At 39.5% G+C, this 17,105-nt stretch overlaps 1 protein-coding gene across 2 annotated transcripts in view; it reads left to right on the top strand.

Moving 5' to 3' along the window:
* The window catches only part of LOC110442406, a 102,568-nt gene that overhangs the window by 38,491 nt on the left and 46,972 nt on the right, over positions 1-17,105 (top strand). For both annotated transcript variants that reach the window (XM_021486001.1, XM_021486000.1), the window contains exon 2: positions 1,482-1,688. In XM_021486001.1, coding sequence (XP_021341676.1) covers positions 1,482-1,688 — 207 coding nt within the window. The remainder of the gene's footprint in view (positions 1-1,481; positions 1,689-17,105) is intronic.

Raw genomic sequence — 17,105 nt, forward strand, 5'->3', positions numbered from 1 at the left:
CACCCCAGGGATCGACTCACCGACCCCGGGGACACTTGTATTCAGCAAGTTTTCCTAGCCCTAGGAAATCTTCTTAGGATACCTCCTTCTATCCCCCGGAACCGTTAGAAAATGAAATTTGTTGGCTTTGGGAAGAAGTAGGGATATCTATGTGTTGATAGTGTTGTAAATTGTAATACATGTAGAAACAAATATAAGGAAGATGTTAGTTGGGGCCGATAGGACAGTTCATATTAGTAAAGTCAGTGTTTAACACACAGAATCTGGAGTCGTTCAAAGTCGCTACTCAGTCAAGTAAGTACAGTAGTTTTCATTTTCACTGGTCCATGTGCAAATTCCGCAAACCCAATTTCGTTCATGATCAACATTAAAAGTAATATGAAATTTTGATTGCCTAGCCCTGGCTACCCTTATTGCCTAGCCCTGGCTACCCTTATTGCCTAGCCCTGGCTACCCTTATTGTCTAGCCCTGGCTACCCTTATTGTCTAGCCCTGGCTACCCTTATTGCCTAGCCCTGGCTACCCTTATTGCCTAGCCCTGGCTACCCTTATTGCCTAGCCCTGCAAGCTGTATAACAATGAAATTATTATAATGAGAGTGTCTTCAATAATTAAATCTTCTGTTAACGAGGTAAGGTTTTATTTCGCAATGAAAACCAGTCCTTTCCACTAATATCATGCTGAAAAAAAAGAAAATTTGTGTAAACCAGGACCTTAACAAAATGTTCCCCCTTGGAACCCCCCTCCTCCTCAATCTTAAAATCGATTATAGTAGCTGATTGAGTGAATTAACTATCCCCTCTAGAGCCGAAGATCATGATGATGAACACCAAGAGAGAGGAATAATGGAATAAAAAAAACGGAGACATTAATTATCTTTATGGAATAATTCGATTATCAGCTTTCATGTGCCTGGGATTACCCTTGAGGAGCCTCTATGAGTGATGATGGCACTAATCAAACCTTTATGAGGCCCCTGCCGATAACTGATTAGTGGGGTCATTGCTATAAATAGTTGAGTCAGAACCATCAATGACCGACCTCTCTGTACACAAGCCAGTCTGGTCCTTCCTGTACTAAATATACTCATCATACCCTGGAACAGTCATGAGTTCACAGAAAAAAACAATCTGAAATTGCGACATTTTTCAAAATTTGTGACAAAAATTTCATTGTAGAGTGACTGGAATTGTACCATTGCAGCTGTGCATTCCCCAAAATAAATTGCTGCACTAAATTCTTGTAATGGTGTAAACTTTTGTCCAGCAGTAAATTTTGGTTTTAAAGGGGGATTAAGCGCTCAGTTAGAGGACAATTACTTACGTCAGTCTTAAAACTCAAGTTTGAACCTTTGTGAGCCAAAGGAATGAATGAGTTCGGCGAATCATGTGACAATGCATCACATGGTCGTTAAACAACGACTCTAGAAACCCTTGTATTAAACAAACTTTGATACCCAGTTTTTATTTCTGTACATTCAGGAGCTGTAACAGGAAGCATTTTACGCTGTGCCCATTTCAACAGAACCACACAAATACAGTACCCGGACATCACTGTGACCTTGACCTCTGATGGTATACCTGTCGTCAAAAACCATGTCACAGTCCAGTGTCAGGACGAAAACCATTTCTGTTACACAACCTGGAACAGGAACAAAACGACAGGACAGGTTACGTCGTTCAACCAAGGTAAGAGACATTTAGTTATTGGGTATATATCAGACTACTGAAAAGCCTCTCTTCAGTGTTTCTTATGGTTCTTCTTTCTCAATTTCTTCTTCTTATAACGTGATGTCCAGGCTGTAACAGTTCTTATAACGTTATGTCCAGGCTGTAACAATTCTTATAACATGATGTCCAGGCTGTAACACTTCTTATAACGTGATGTCCAGGCTGTTACACTCCTTATAACGTGATGTCCTGCTGTAACAGTTCTTATAATGTGATGTCCTGCTGTAACACTTCTTATAACGTGATGTCCAGGCTGTAACACTCCTTATAACGTGATGTCCTGCTGTAACACTTCTTATAACGTTATGTCCAGGCTGTAACACTCCTTATAACGTGATGTCCAGGCTGTAACACTCCTTATAATGTGATGTCCTGCTGTAACAGTGCTTATAATGTTATGTCCAGGCTGTAACACTTTTTATAACGTGATGTCCTGCTGTAACAATTCTTATAACGTGATGTCCAGGCTGTTACACTCCTTATCACGTAATATCCAGGCTGTAACACTTCTTTTAACGTTATGTCCAGGCTGTAACAGTTCTTATAACGTGATGTCCAGGCTGTAACAATTCTTATAACGTGATGACCTGCTGTAACACTTCTTATAACGTGATGTCCTGCTGTAACTCTTCTTATAACGTGATGTCCAGGCTGTAACACTCCTTATAACGTGATGTCCAGGCTGTTACACTCCTTATAACGTTATGTCCAGGCTGTAACAATTCTTATAACGTGATGACCTGCTGTAACACTTCTTATAACGTGATGTCCAGGCTGTTACACTCCTTATCACGTAATATCCAGGCTGTAACGTAACACTTCTTATAACGTGTTGTCCAGGCTGTAACAGTTCTTATAACGTTATGTCCAGGCTGGAACAATTCTTATAACATGATGTCCAGGCTGTAACAGTTCTTATAACTTGATGTCCAGGCTGTAACAGTTCTTATAACGTGATGTCCTGCTGTAACAATTCTTATAACGGGATGTCCAGGCTGTAACAGTTCTTATAACTTGATGTCCAGGCTGTAACAGTTCTTATAACTTGATGTCCAGGCTGTAACAGTTCTTATAACGTTATGTCCAGGCTGTAACAATTCTTATAACGTGATGTCCTGCTGTAACACTTCTTATGACGTGATGTCCAGGCTGTTACACTCCTTATAACGTTATGTCCAGGCTGTAACAATTCTTATAACGTGATGTCCAGGCTGTAACACTTCTTATAACGTGATGTCCAGGATGTTACACTCCTTATAACGTGATGGCCAGGCTGTTACACTCCTTATCACGTAATATCCAGGCTGTAACAGTTCTTATATCGTGATGTCCAGGCTGTAACACTTCTTCTAACGTGATGTCCAGGCTGTTACACTCCTTATCACGTAATATCCAGGCTGTAACACTCCTTATAACATAATATCCAGGCTGTAACACTCCTTATCACGTAATATCCAGGCTGTAACACTCCTTATAACGTGATGTCCAGGCTGTAACCCTTCTTATAATGTGATGTCCTGCTGTAACACTTCTTATAACGTGATGTCCAGGCTGTAACACTTCTTATAACGTGAGGTCCTGCTGTAACACTTATAACGTGATGTCCAGGCTGTAACAATTCTTATAACGTGATGTCCTGCTGTAACACTTCTTATAACGTGATGTCCTGCTGTAACACTTCTTATAACGTTATGTCCAGGCTGTAACAGTTCTTTTAACGTGATGTCCAGGCTGTAACAGTTCTTATAAAATGATGTCCTGCTGTAACACTTCTTATAACGTGATGTCCAGGCTGTAACGGTTCTTATAACGTTATGTCCAGGCTGTAACAGTTCTTATAACGTTATGTCCAATCTGTAACAATTCTTATAATGTGATGTCCAGGCTGTAACACTTCTTATAATGTGATATCCAGGCTGTAACACTTCTTATAACGTGATGCCAGGCTGTAACAGTTCTTATAACGTGATGTTCTGCTGTAACACTTCTTATAACGTGATGTCCAGGCTGTAACAATTCTTATAATGTGATGTTCAGGCTGTAACACTTTCTTATAAAGTGATGTCCAGGCTGTAACAGTTCTTATAAAGTGATTTTCTGCTGTAACACTTCTTATAACGTGATGTCCAGGCTGTAACAGTTCTTATAACGTGATGTTCAGGCTGTAACACTTCTTATAAAGTTATGTCCAGGCTGTAACACTCCTTATAACATAATATCCAGGCTGTAACACTTCTTATGACGTGATGTCCAGGCTGTAACAGCTCTTATAGCGTGATGTCCAGGCTGTGACAGTTCTTATAACGTTATGTCCTGCTGTAACCCTTCTTATAACGTTATGTCCTGCTGTAACCCTTCTTATAACGTGATGTCCAGGCTGTATAACGTTATGTCCAGGCTGTAACAGTTCTTAGTTAAGGCTGTAACTCTTCTTATAAAGTTATGTCCAGGCTGTAACACTTCTTACTTATAACATGATGTCCAGGCTGTAACACTTCTTATAACGTGATGTCCAGGCTGTAACAGTTCGTATAACGTGATGTCCAGGCTGTAACAGTTCTTATAGCGTGATGTCCAGGCTGTAACAGTTCTTATAACGTTATGTCCAGGCTGTAACAGTTCTTATAACGTTATGTCCTGCTGTAACACTTCTTATAACGTAATATCCAGGCTGTAACACTCCTTATCACGTTATGTCCAGGCTGTAACAGTTCTTATAACGTTATGTCCAGGCTGTAACACTTCTTATAACGTGATGTCCAGGCTGTAACACTTCTTATAACGTGATGTCCAGGCTGTAACACTTCTTATAACGTGATGTCCAGGCTGTAACACTTCTTATAACGTGATGTCCAGGCTGTAACACTTCTTATAACGTGATGTCCAGGCTGTAACACTTCTTATAACGTGATGTCCAGGCTGTAACACTTCTTATAACGTGATGTCCAGGCTGTAACACTTCTTATAACGTGATGTCCAGGCTGTAACACTTCTTATAACGTGATGTCCAGGCTGTAACACTTCTTATAACGTGATGTCCAGGCTGTAACACTTCTTATAACGTGATGTCCAGGCTGTAACAGTTCTTATAACGTGATGTCCAGGCTGTAACAGTTCTTATAACGTGATGTCCAGGCTGTAACAGTTCTTATAACGTTATGTCCAGGGTGTAACAGTTCTTATAACGTTATGTCCTGCTGTAACACTTCTTATAACGTAATATCCAGGCTGTAACACTCCTTATCACGTTATGTCCAGGCTGTAACAGTTCTTATAACGTTATGTCCAGGCTGTAACACTTCTTATAACGTGATGTCCAGGCTGTAACACTTCTTATAACGTGATGTCCAGGCTGTAACACTTCTTATAACGTGATGTCCAGGCTGTAACACTTCTTATAACGTGATGTCCAGGCTGTAACACTTCTTATAACGTGATGTCCAGGCTGTAACACTTCTTATAACGTGATGTCCAGGCTGTAACACTTCTTATAACGTGATGTCCAGGCTGTTACACTTCTTATAACGTGATGTCCAGGCTGTAACACTTCTTATAACGTGATGTCCAGGCTGTAACACTTCTTATAACGTGATGTCCAGGCTGTAACAGTTCTTATAATGTGATATCCAGGCTGTAACACTTCTTATAACGTTATGTCCAGGCTGTAACAGTTCTTATAACGTGATGTCCTTCTGTAACACTTCTTATAACGTGATGTCCAGGCTGTAACACTTCTTACAACATTATGTCCAGGCTGTAACACTTCTTATAACGTGATGTCCAGGCTGCAACACTTCTTATAATGTGATGTCCTGCTGTAACACTTCTTATAACGTGATGTCCTGCTGTAACACTTCTTATAACGTGATGTCCTGCTGTAACACTTCTTATAATGTGATGTCCTGCTGTAACACTTCTTATAACGTGATGTCCAGGCTGTAACACTTCTTATAACGTTATGTCCAGGCTGTAACACTTCTTATAACATAATGTCAAGGCTTTAACACTTCTTATAACGTTATGTCCAGGCTGTAACAGTTCTTATAACGTTATGTCCAGGCTGTAACCCTTCTTATAACGTGATGTCCAGGCTGTAACAGTTCTTATAACGTGATGTCCAGGCTGTAACACTTTCTTATAACGTGTTGTCCAGGCTGTAACACTTCTTATAACGAGATGTACAGGCTGTTACACTCCTTATCACGTAATATCCAGGCTGTAACACTCCTGATAACATAATATCCAGGCTGTAACACTCCTTAATTATCACGTAATATACAGGCTGTAACGTAACACTTCTTATAACATGATGTCCAGGCTGTAACACTTCTTATAACATAATGTCAAGGCTTTAACACTTCATATAACGTTATGTCCAGGCTGTAACAGTTCTTATAACGTGATGTCCAGGCTGTAACAGTTCTTATAACGTGATGTCCAGGCTGTAACACTTCTTATAACATAATGTCCAGGCTGTAACACTTCTTATAATGTGATGTCCAGACTGTAACACTTCTTATAATGTGATGTCCTGCTGTAACACTTCTTATAACGTTATGTCCAGGCTGTTACACTCCTTATCACGTAATATCCAGGCTTTAACACTTCTTATAACGTTATGTCCTGGCTGTAACACTTTTTATAACGTAATGTCCAGGCTGTAACACTTCTTATAACGTGATGTCCAGGCTGTAACACTCCTTATAACGTGATGTCCTGCTGTAACACTTCTTATAATGTGATGTCCTGCTGTAACACTCCTTATAACGTGATGTCCTGCTGTAACACTTCTTATAATGTGATGTCCTGCTGTAACACTCCTTATAACGTGATGTCCTGCTGTAACACTTCTTATAACGTTATGTCCAGGCTTTAACACTTCTTATAACATAATGTCAAGGCTTTAACACTTCTTATAACGTTATTTCCAGGCTGTAACACTTCTTATAATGTTATGTCCTGCTGTAACCCTTCTTATAACGTGATGTCCAGGCTGTAACACTCCTTATAACGTGATGTCCAGGCTGTAACACTTCTTATAATGTGATGTCCAGGCTGTTACACTCCTTATCACGTAATATCCAGGCTTTAACACTTCTTATAGCGTGATGTCCAGGCTGTTACACTCCTTATCACGTAATATCCAGGCTGTAACACTCCTTATAACATAATATCCAGGCTGTAACACTCCTTAATTATCACGTAATATCCAGGCTGTAACGTAACACTTCTTATAACATGATGTCCAGGCTGCAAATGTTGTCTGCTTGTCACCCAGTTTTGTGTGGAGTTTGGGTATTTGTAATGTTGTCTTCTTGTCACCCAGATTTGTGTGAGTTTGGGTATTTGTAATGTTGTCTACTTGTCACCCAGTTTTGTGTGTGTTTGGGTATTTGTAGTGCTGTCTACTTGTCACCCAGTTTTATGTGAGTTTGGGTATTTGTAATGCTGTCTACTTGTCACGTGCACCCAGTTTTGTGTTGAGTTTGGGTATTTGTATGGCTGTCTACTTGTCACCCAGTTTTGTGTGGAGTTTGGATATTTGTAATGCTGTCTACTTGTCACTCAGTTATGTGTGGAGTTTGGGTATTTGTAATGTTGTCTACTTGTCACCCAGTTTTGTGTGGAGTTTGGGTATTTGTAATGTTGTCTGCTTGTCACCCAGTTATGTGTGAGTTTGGGTATTTGTATGGCTGTCTACTTGTCACCCAGTTTTGTGTGAGTTTGGGTATTTGGGACTGCTGCCTGCTTGTCACCCAGATTTTACTTCTGCAGTAACTAGTTCTCAAACACAGCTTATTTGACAAAGTACTTACTTGAGATTGCCGTTTAAGTAAATAGGTCAAAGGTCAAAGTCGTCATTACTATAAATAGTGTTACGTTTGAATACTTCGGAAGGACCAATCAAGCTTGAACTTCTTACAGGACTTCGAAAGGGCTTGTTTGGAATACAAAGAAGGTAAAACTGTTTCATTGATATGAGTAGAAAATCTGTAACAAGAATTTCATTACCTTGGTTTTATTTTTCGGAATATATATCAACTGCTAGCCACTTATCTTTAACTCATTCACCCCTGACGACACATTTGAACTCTTCCTATTCAATGGTTGGAATATTTCATTATGAATTTTCAGGGGTGAATGAGTTAAGCAATGGGTAACAATGAGTAGTTGCTCTCCTATACTGTGTTATTTAGAATCTAAGTAATAGGCTCAGACATCCACTTTATAAATTAATTTACCATTGTAATGGCAAAAATGACAGAAATGGTTGCCGCAAACACATGAGTAATTTTGTCATGGTTTCTTAAAGGAAGTCTTGATGATGATAATAAATCTTTGACCTAAACTGAGTTAGTACAAATGATGTACCGTACTGCTCACAAGGTTGGAAGGATTTCGACTCAAGATTCTTTCATTACAGACAATATGTGTCCCCGTGGATGTATCTGAGCGATGTTGGGCAAAGTTCTTGTCGAAAAATGATGTGATTAGAGTTACGTGAGACTTATTGATGATGATAGAAGTCCACATTGCCTCGAGTTTGATTCTATAAACTAATACTGATGTCAGGTCAGCGCCCCCATGGCCCACATTCTTACACAATAGGTCGGTCTACCAATGTTTGATGTTACAGTATTATAGAAGACTTAGTACTATTTACCGGTGTTATATTCTGGTCTCCTTGTAAATGTGCCTGCCTCAGTGTGTGCTTGTGATACCCTGGTCTCCTTGTAAATGTGCCTGCCTCAGTGTGTGCTTGTAATACCCTGGTCTCCTTGTAAATGTGCCTTCCTCAGTGTGTGCTTGTGATACCCTGGTCTCCTTGTAAATATGCCTTCCTCAGTGTAAGCTTGTGATACCCAGGTCTCCGTGTAAATTTGTCTGCCTCAGTGTGTGTGCTTGTGATACCCAGGTCTCCTTGTAAATGTGCCTGCCTCAGTGTGTGCTTGTGATACCCAGGTCTCCTTGTAAATTTGTCTGCCTCAGTGTGTGCTTGTGATACCCTGGTCTCCTTAAGCTTGTAAATGTGCCTGCCTCAATGTGTGCTTGTGATACCCAGCTGGTCTCCTTGCAAATCTGCCTGCCTCAGTGTGTGCTTGTGATACCCTGGTCTCCTTAAGCTTGTAAATATGCCTGCCTCAGTGTGTGCTTGTGATACCCTGGTCTCCTAGCAAATCTGCGTGCCTCAACAGAACAGGGCCACTCGGAACTGTGAACACTTGAGGGCTGCACTAATTAGCCCAGAACAATGTGGTGTCAGGGGTGTGACTTATATAGGCTCAAACTACAAAACACTGAATACAGTAGATATCCACAATGTTTGATGGTACCTACTACAGTAGGAAACACCATACTGTAGTATTACAGTCATTGATTGGAAGGGGTTTTGTATCATGATAAAACTTTATATTAAAAACATGAAAGAAGTCAATTGAAATAAATTTGCTTGGAAATGTTCCATCACAGAATTACTTACCAAGGATACTAGTACCCATTTGTGTAACTAGAAGGAATGAAACAATATCAGAATAAAGTTATCTGACTAACAGTTATAGTAAATTACATCATTGTTCTAGAAATAAATATACATATGACATTTACGCTGCATTATGAATAATCCTCTGTGTTATTTCATGACCAAGTAACATTATACATACTTACGTGCTTGTATAAACTGATTGAACTTGAGGATGTGGAATTGATTGATGAATACCATATTTTCCCCAGTAAGTTAGTCATGTGCTGACTAACAGGATTTAAACTTATAAAAGTTAATATCTTATAAGGAAAAACGGAAACATTAATTTGCTTTACAACAATTGAGAAACAAATTTTATCAACTTTTATTAATCAGTCTTGTTGGCCTGGAGTGATTGGTTTTGACGGTTTTATGTCCGCTATTACGCCTTTAATATCTGGCCTTTCAGCAGACGACTTGGAGTGAAGTACACCTTGGGTTTTATAATGGGTGGTAACCATAATACTTGAATAAAATTTTCTGGTCGGGCAGATGATCACATACCTTTTCACAGATATTGGGGAGTTAAACCCTGGCCATCTTGGTGAAAGGCTAGTGTATTATAAGTTATGTACTTCACAGCCCAACCTCCCAATACCCAACCAAGTCAATGTTATCAGTAATGTACTTCACCGCCCAACCTCCCAATACCCAACCAAGTCAATGTTATCAGTAATCATGGATATATTCATCCAGGACTGTGAAATCTGATATTTTTCGACGGACCCAAATTTCGGGGTTTTCCAACAAAAGACCGACCATTTCGTGGGTACATGAATTTGTGGATTTATATCAAACTTGTAATTGCTTTGTGGACCAATGAATTTGTGGATAAATATTACCCATGAAATCAACGAAATTAAAAATCCATGAAAGTTAATGATTTCACAGTAACTTGATGGGTAATGCTAGGATTTCCCGGTATTTGTAGAGTAGTGGTGATTGGCCAAACATATTGTTTTTCCATATTTTTTCACTTTAAATCCAAAACAGAGTTTCTTGATACTTTTATTTTCAGGTAAAAGCTGTAATAACTAATTCCTATTGGCTTAAAAACTGTCAGTAACATTTCACATTTCTCCAGAGTTTTTTTCATCACCAGAGCAAGAATTATGAATACATTTTGAAAAATCCATATGAAGATGAACAGGACCATTGAAATGTGACAAATTAACGGTTCAGATAAAGCAAATTGAACAGATGCTGTTTTCTCTTCACATTGACTACGGTGAAGAGGCTGATTGTACAGGCAATACCCATCGGTGTGCATGCATGCTTATGGTATAATAAAGTTATCATGTGACAAATGGCCAGATAGAAACAGAGATGATAAGGAACCGCAAGTGGGTTAGTGATAAATCTCACACTTGAGCAGACGTTGGCAAGCACTCCACCGCACAAACGTAGCATACGCCATGCTGGGCGCAATTTGCTAAACATGTCGACTTTCAATTTTTTTACTTCATTTTTCATATACATGTACTAGTAGATTTCTCATATTTCATAATACATGTGTATTCATGTTTCTTTTTTAATTTCTGAATTTTTCTGGTTTTTCTTAAGTATGTGTTACATAAGTATAAGTGAGGAAATATATTTCATTAGTTTTTTGGATTTCCTTAAAATAGTGGGAAAGCAAATTGTAGAGAATTATTTGTTATACCTCGGCAGTGTACTGGCCTCATATTGTTATTTGAAGACCAGTGCCAGAGAAATATTAGTAGTTTGAAAATTCTAGAAACGTTAGTCAAACTGTGAATGAGTAGATTCTCTACATTAACATTATGCTATTTCATTTTTCTCTCTTGTATATCATTTATCCTATCATTAGTCTTGTGTCAGTTTTGATTTTATGTGTTTCTCAGGTACTACTTCTGATATAAATGATCTTGTTGTGATCATAACCTTTCTAGAAGAAAACAGATATAGTGCTCGAGGGGGTTTTAACCCACTTTTATCGACGTTATTGCTTTCTGTCGGACAATGCATCCCCAAAATGACAGAGAAATGAGTAGGTAGCCCTTGACCAGCTTTTGACCATTATTATTACAACAGATTATTTTGTTGACCAAGTTATTACCTTTGTCTTGTCTTGTGAGACTTGGCCTTGGGTGCCCGATGTTTTTAGGAGGCTATATCTGATCAGTGTCATTAAGATGTATAGCAAATCTGTCGGCTTGTCAGAAATAGATATGGCCACTAATGGGTATAGAAATCTAAAACGTTTGGTCAGATTGTTTCATTTCATAGTTTCCGTCAGAAATTTGTCATCGTTTCATCCTGAACATTTCTTTCTTTTTTGAAATACATAATTTCATTGCAGAAACATAATTTAAGATGTTATTTTAAATATAACATAAATTCATTTCAAAACGTGTTATGCCTGCCTTCTGAAATATGACAATAATTTGATTTGAAATATGATATCTCATTTTATAACATGATGTCAATCTGATATGTGACGTGATTTCAGTCTCAAAAGTAACATACTTTCGTTAGATATGCCATCATCTTTAACATGTTATGGCCTCATCTTTAACATGTTATGGCCTCAGTTCTCCTAAAACAGAAAAGTGGGACTGTCTGATAGATGTTAAAGTAGAAAGTCAGGTTATCTGGTGATGGAGCGCTATCAAAGAAGCTTACCTCTTCTCCTCCTCATTAACAGACCTTATTTGACCTTGCTCAAAGGTCACTCCATCTTCGTCCTAATTGACCCAGGGATCAGTGTTTTAGAGGGGTGGAGAGAAATAGAATTGTGACTGCCTGTCAGATGAAAACGTTAACAAAGCCAGGGTTATCAATATAACATGAACCGACTGTTTTCTGGAAGAAAATATATTGGATTTTTTCTAATAAATGTCTGTGACAACTTTCATTATGAGTCGTTAAATCGCAGGTCCATAAATATTCAGTAAAACTGCCAACTAATGGTGACCTTGGCCTTCTATCCTTAACATATTAGTGGCCTTGACCTTGTCACTCAAATTTCCAATAGTTAATAAGAACAAGAGTGTTGGTACTATTAAGTATTTAGGTGCAAGTAACATTGATAAGAAATCATGTCAGTATCACAAATAACCATCTGAAGAAGACCTGTGATGAATTTATAAGTCTTAAGGATCCCTGTCCTACTGCAATGTGGTTTTCCCTATATACAATAACCTCCCCTTAACGATCCCTGTCCTACTGCAATGAGGTTTTTCCTATATACAGTTACCTCCCCTTAAGGATCCCTGTCCAACTGCACTGTGTTTTTCCTATATACAGTTACCTCCCCTTAAGGATCCCTGTCCCACTGCACTGTGTTTTTCCTATATACAATTACCTCCCCTTAAGGATCCCTGTCCTACTGCAATGAGGTTTTCCCTATATACAGTTACCTCCCCTTAAGGATCCCTGTCCCACTGCACTGTGTTTTTCCTATAAACAGTTACCTCCCCTTAAGGATCCCTGTCTCACTGCACTGTGTTTTTCCTATATACAGTTACCTCCCCTTAAGGATCCCGGTCCCACTGCAATGAGGTTTTCCCTATATACAGTTACCTCCTCTTAAGGATACCTGTCCCACTGCAATGAGGTTTTCCCTATATACAGTTACCTCCCCTTACGGATCCCTGTCCCACTGCAATGAGGTTTTCCCTATATACAGTTACCTCCCCTTAAGGATCCCTGTCCCACTGCAATGAGGTTTTCCCTATATACAGTATAACCTTCCCTTAACTTCTATCTGGAGATAACTGTAGCACATTTTGGCGAGGGCACTTCAGTTGACCAGGTACGTAGCTCAATCGGTTAGACGAGCCAGATGTCCATGGTTCGAGTCTCAGTCTAGCTCCGCTGAATTATTCTACACTCAGAACACTATTAATTGTTGATCATATTTTATTTATTTCATCTTTATTATTTCTCATAACAGTCCTACAATGTATGGTGTTCTTTTCCGAAGTGATTGATCAAATCTACAGTCATGTCTGAAAAAACAGTTACCAACACTGAGTTAGTTTTTGGCAGTGGTATGGGGATCCTTAAGATTGTCTCAACCATTGCATTGGACGTCTGACACCTGTACGGAGATCCTTAAGATTGTCTCGACCATTGCGTTGGACGTCTGACACCTGTACAGGGATCCTTAAGATTGTCTTGACCATTGTGTTGGACATCTGACACCTGTACGGGGATCCTTAAGATTGTCTCCACCATTGCGTTGGACCTCTGACACCTGTACAGGGATCCTTAAGATTGTGTTGACCATTGCGTTGGACGTCTGACACCTGTAAGGGGATCCTTAAGATTGTCTCGACCATTGCGTTGGAAGTCTGACACCTGTACGGGGATCCTTAAGATTGTCTTGACCATTGTGTTGGACATCTGACACCTGTACGGGGATCCTTAAGATTGTCTCGACCATAGCGTTGGACGTCTGACACCTGTACAGGGATCCTTAAGATTGTCTCGACCATTGCGTTGGATGTCTGACACCTGTACGGGGATCCTTAAGATTGTCTTGACCATTGTGTTGGACATCTGACACCTGTACGGGGATCCTTAAGATTGTCTCGACCATAGCGTTGGACGTCTGACACCTGTACAGGGATCCTTAAGATTGTCTCGACCATTGCGTTGGATGTCTGACACCTGTACGGGGATCCTTAAGATTGTCTCGACCATTGTGTTGGACGTCTGACACCTGTACGGGGATCCTTAAGATTGTCTCGACCATTGCGTTGGACGTCTGACACCTGTACGGGGATCCTTAAGATTGTCTCGACCATTGCGTTGGACGTCTGACACATGTACGAGGATCCTTCAGATTGTCTCGACCATTGCGTTGGATGTCTGACACCTGTACGGGGATCCTTAAGATTATCTCGACCATTGCGTTGGACGTCTGACACCTGTACAGGGATTCTTAAGTTTGTCTTGACCATTGGGTTGGACGTCTGACACCTGTACGGGGATCCTTAAGATTGTCTTGACCATTGCGTTGGACTTCTGACACCTGTACGGGGATCCTTAAGATTGTCTCCACCATAGCGCTGGACGTCTGACACCTGTACGGGGATCCTTAAGATTGTATCGACCATTGCGTTGGCCGTCTGCCACCTGTACGGGGATCCTGAAGATTGTCTCCACCATAGCGCTGGACGTCTGACACCTGTACGGGGATCCTTAAGATTGTCTCCACCATAGCGTTGGACGTCTGACACCTAGTGTGGCACTAATAGAAGGCCATGTGTGAATACAAAATGAACAGTTGTTCCCGTGGATAAAACAAGATATGGGTCGGAGACTTTCGTTTTGACATCATTCATGTTCAATATCCATCTAAATATCAAACACACTGTAATTTGGGGTGTCGACAGTTATCTACGGGTAGAGACTCTTTTGTATGAAAACATTTCCTGAGAAATATCATCAACTGCAGACAAAGCCTTCAGACATTGCTAACACATTAGTTATTTGTGTGACTTACAGAACTGACCACTTTAGAGTTGACCACCTCCACTGACCACTAAGGAACGAGAGACCTCCACTGACCACTAAAATCAGCCCACATCCACTGACCTTGGTTTCTTAATGGTTTGTTCTGGCTCTAAGCTGGTTCCATTTCCAAACCAGTGTGAATAAAAGTGACCGTTGGTCAAACATATTGATCATCTTGGACAAAAGAATCTTTCTAGAATTTGTCACTGACATTCAGAGCTAAACATCAGACGAGACACACATAAAGCAATGGAATCTACAAGATTAGATCTCTATTTAGTTCAAATAAATATGATCCATCTGAACTGGGAAAATGTGTGGCCTTATTTTGTAGAAATGGAATGAAGTCTATTGACGTTGCACGGAAATTCCTCGGATTCAATTATATGTTAGACATGATGGTCAGGCCGAGGCATCCTAATGGAGAGAGTGGAACATCTACTTATTCTGGCCGACTTGATTCTGTCAGTATATTTGGATGGAATATACGATGATGGAATTTTTCTTTTTGGGTTTTGAACATGAAATTGTCAAAGATCTGTGAGGCTTGGCATTGGGAACAGAAGGCTATGTTAACTAGTGGTATATTGCGGTGTTCTGATGATCCGTCTGTAAAGTACACATTGCTGGTAAGGTCAAAGAATCCTTTTGAGTATGTCCGAGGACCTGTCAAACGTTCTGTTAGCCTGGATGCATTACTGTCAGTGTCTGCGAATATTAATTGAGATATTTGTAGAGTTGGTGTTAAGGGTGATGGATTTTCGTTTGTGTCAGAGTTGTCCTAATCTTTTTCACTTCTGCGAGAGTCCAGCCACGAGTCCAGCCATGAGCTTCACCGTGTCCAGTGTGTGGTGATTGACCGTCTGAATGATCTCCTGACCCGTCTGTCTATATCACAAGCGACTCGCTGACCAATTTCTAGTTGTCGTTGTTATTATTGGCATGGCACCTGACTGACCAACTACTTTGGTCTTCCCTAATAAAAAAAGGCAATTACACCAAAATAATTCTGTGTATTACATAAAGCTGATTTTTTTTAACAACATTCAAGGTCACATTGGTCAAACGTTACAACTTAAAATGACGTCTTCTACAGAACTATTAGGCTTCATGAAATGATATAGATATACAGAATGTAGGTTGCTATGCTACAGTATCAATTGTGTTGAAATAGATGACCTTGACCCCTATGATATATGTAGCCTACAGCTTAAAGACTATCATCCCTACATTGTCCAGAGACACGGTTGTGTGGTTGTGTCCGTGCTCGGTTGATTAATTGTCCGGAGGTCCAGTATAAGGCCACCAGACGACTATAATCACCTTTGTCCGGCAGCATTGTGTTCAGGCAGCACTTATCCTGAATCTGGCTCTATCTTAATGACTGACCATTACCTACCGGAGATAAAAAAAACATGTATCCGAGCCTGATTCTGATCCTCGAGCCTGATTCTGAACCAGGGATGTAGCCCAATAGTCTGATCATTGAGGTTTTGCCCAATAGTCTGATCATTGCGAAAATGTTGCGTGACCAATATAGGTAATCATAGTCATTGCTTTAGATAGGGTGTTTCAGATTTCAAATGTAATTTGAGTTTAGAAGGTTGTTTTTGTATAATAAAAATTTAATTTTCAACAATTATTTTGAGAGAAAAAAAAATTGAAGTTGGACCAATTCAGTGCATTTTCATCAAATCTGAATATGACAAAATCTTGAAATGAACCATTTTGGAAACTTGTGTGATATAACAGTATGGAAGAAATTTTGGCAGTGATATTATAAAATTTAAATTTAAAACCCTTTCTTCAAATAGTGTCAGTTTTACATTGTATGTAATGTACTCAAAATTAGCTCAAAAGGTGAAAAGTCTGGCGATTTTTTGTTTATATTGACCTGATAAAGTAACAGAGAGTGACTTGGTAATCCTGTGTGATTGATGGTGACAAGGTTACAGTGCCTATCTTCGGATCCCGTATGTTCGTCGGTCAGCAGTCTCATTATCCACGTCATACTTATCTTCTATCTGGTGACAGTAAAGTCTGACCATTTCCTGTTAGTATTGTCCGTATACGTACAGGTCAGCCAAAAATAGAACTCATTTACCCAGAATTACGAGGTACAGCTTTCATTGGATTAGAAAAATGAATTAGCTGTAACAGTAGAAACTGTTGTTTAATTAAAGAAAATCAACTGATAATATACATATATATATATCTTTGAAGCAATTGGTTTGGGGAGTTGACATAGGAATGTGTTAAAAAATAGTATCTAATATATGATGTAAAATAGTCTTCAGATCAAATCTTACTTTCCTTAAAAAAGGCAAAACGCCATTTTCCCTGTAGTCTTCAATTCAAACTGATTT

The sequence above is a fragment of the Mizuhopecten yessoensis genome, unplaced genomic scaffold, assembly GCF_002113885.1.
Source record: "Mizuhopecten yessoensis strain PY_sf001 unplaced genomic scaffold, ASM211388v2 scaffold716261, whole genome shotgun sequence".
Taxonomy (NCBI): domain Eukaryota; kingdom Metazoa; phylum Mollusca; class Bivalvia; order Pectinida; family Pectinidae; genus Mizuhopecten; species Mizuhopecten yessoensis.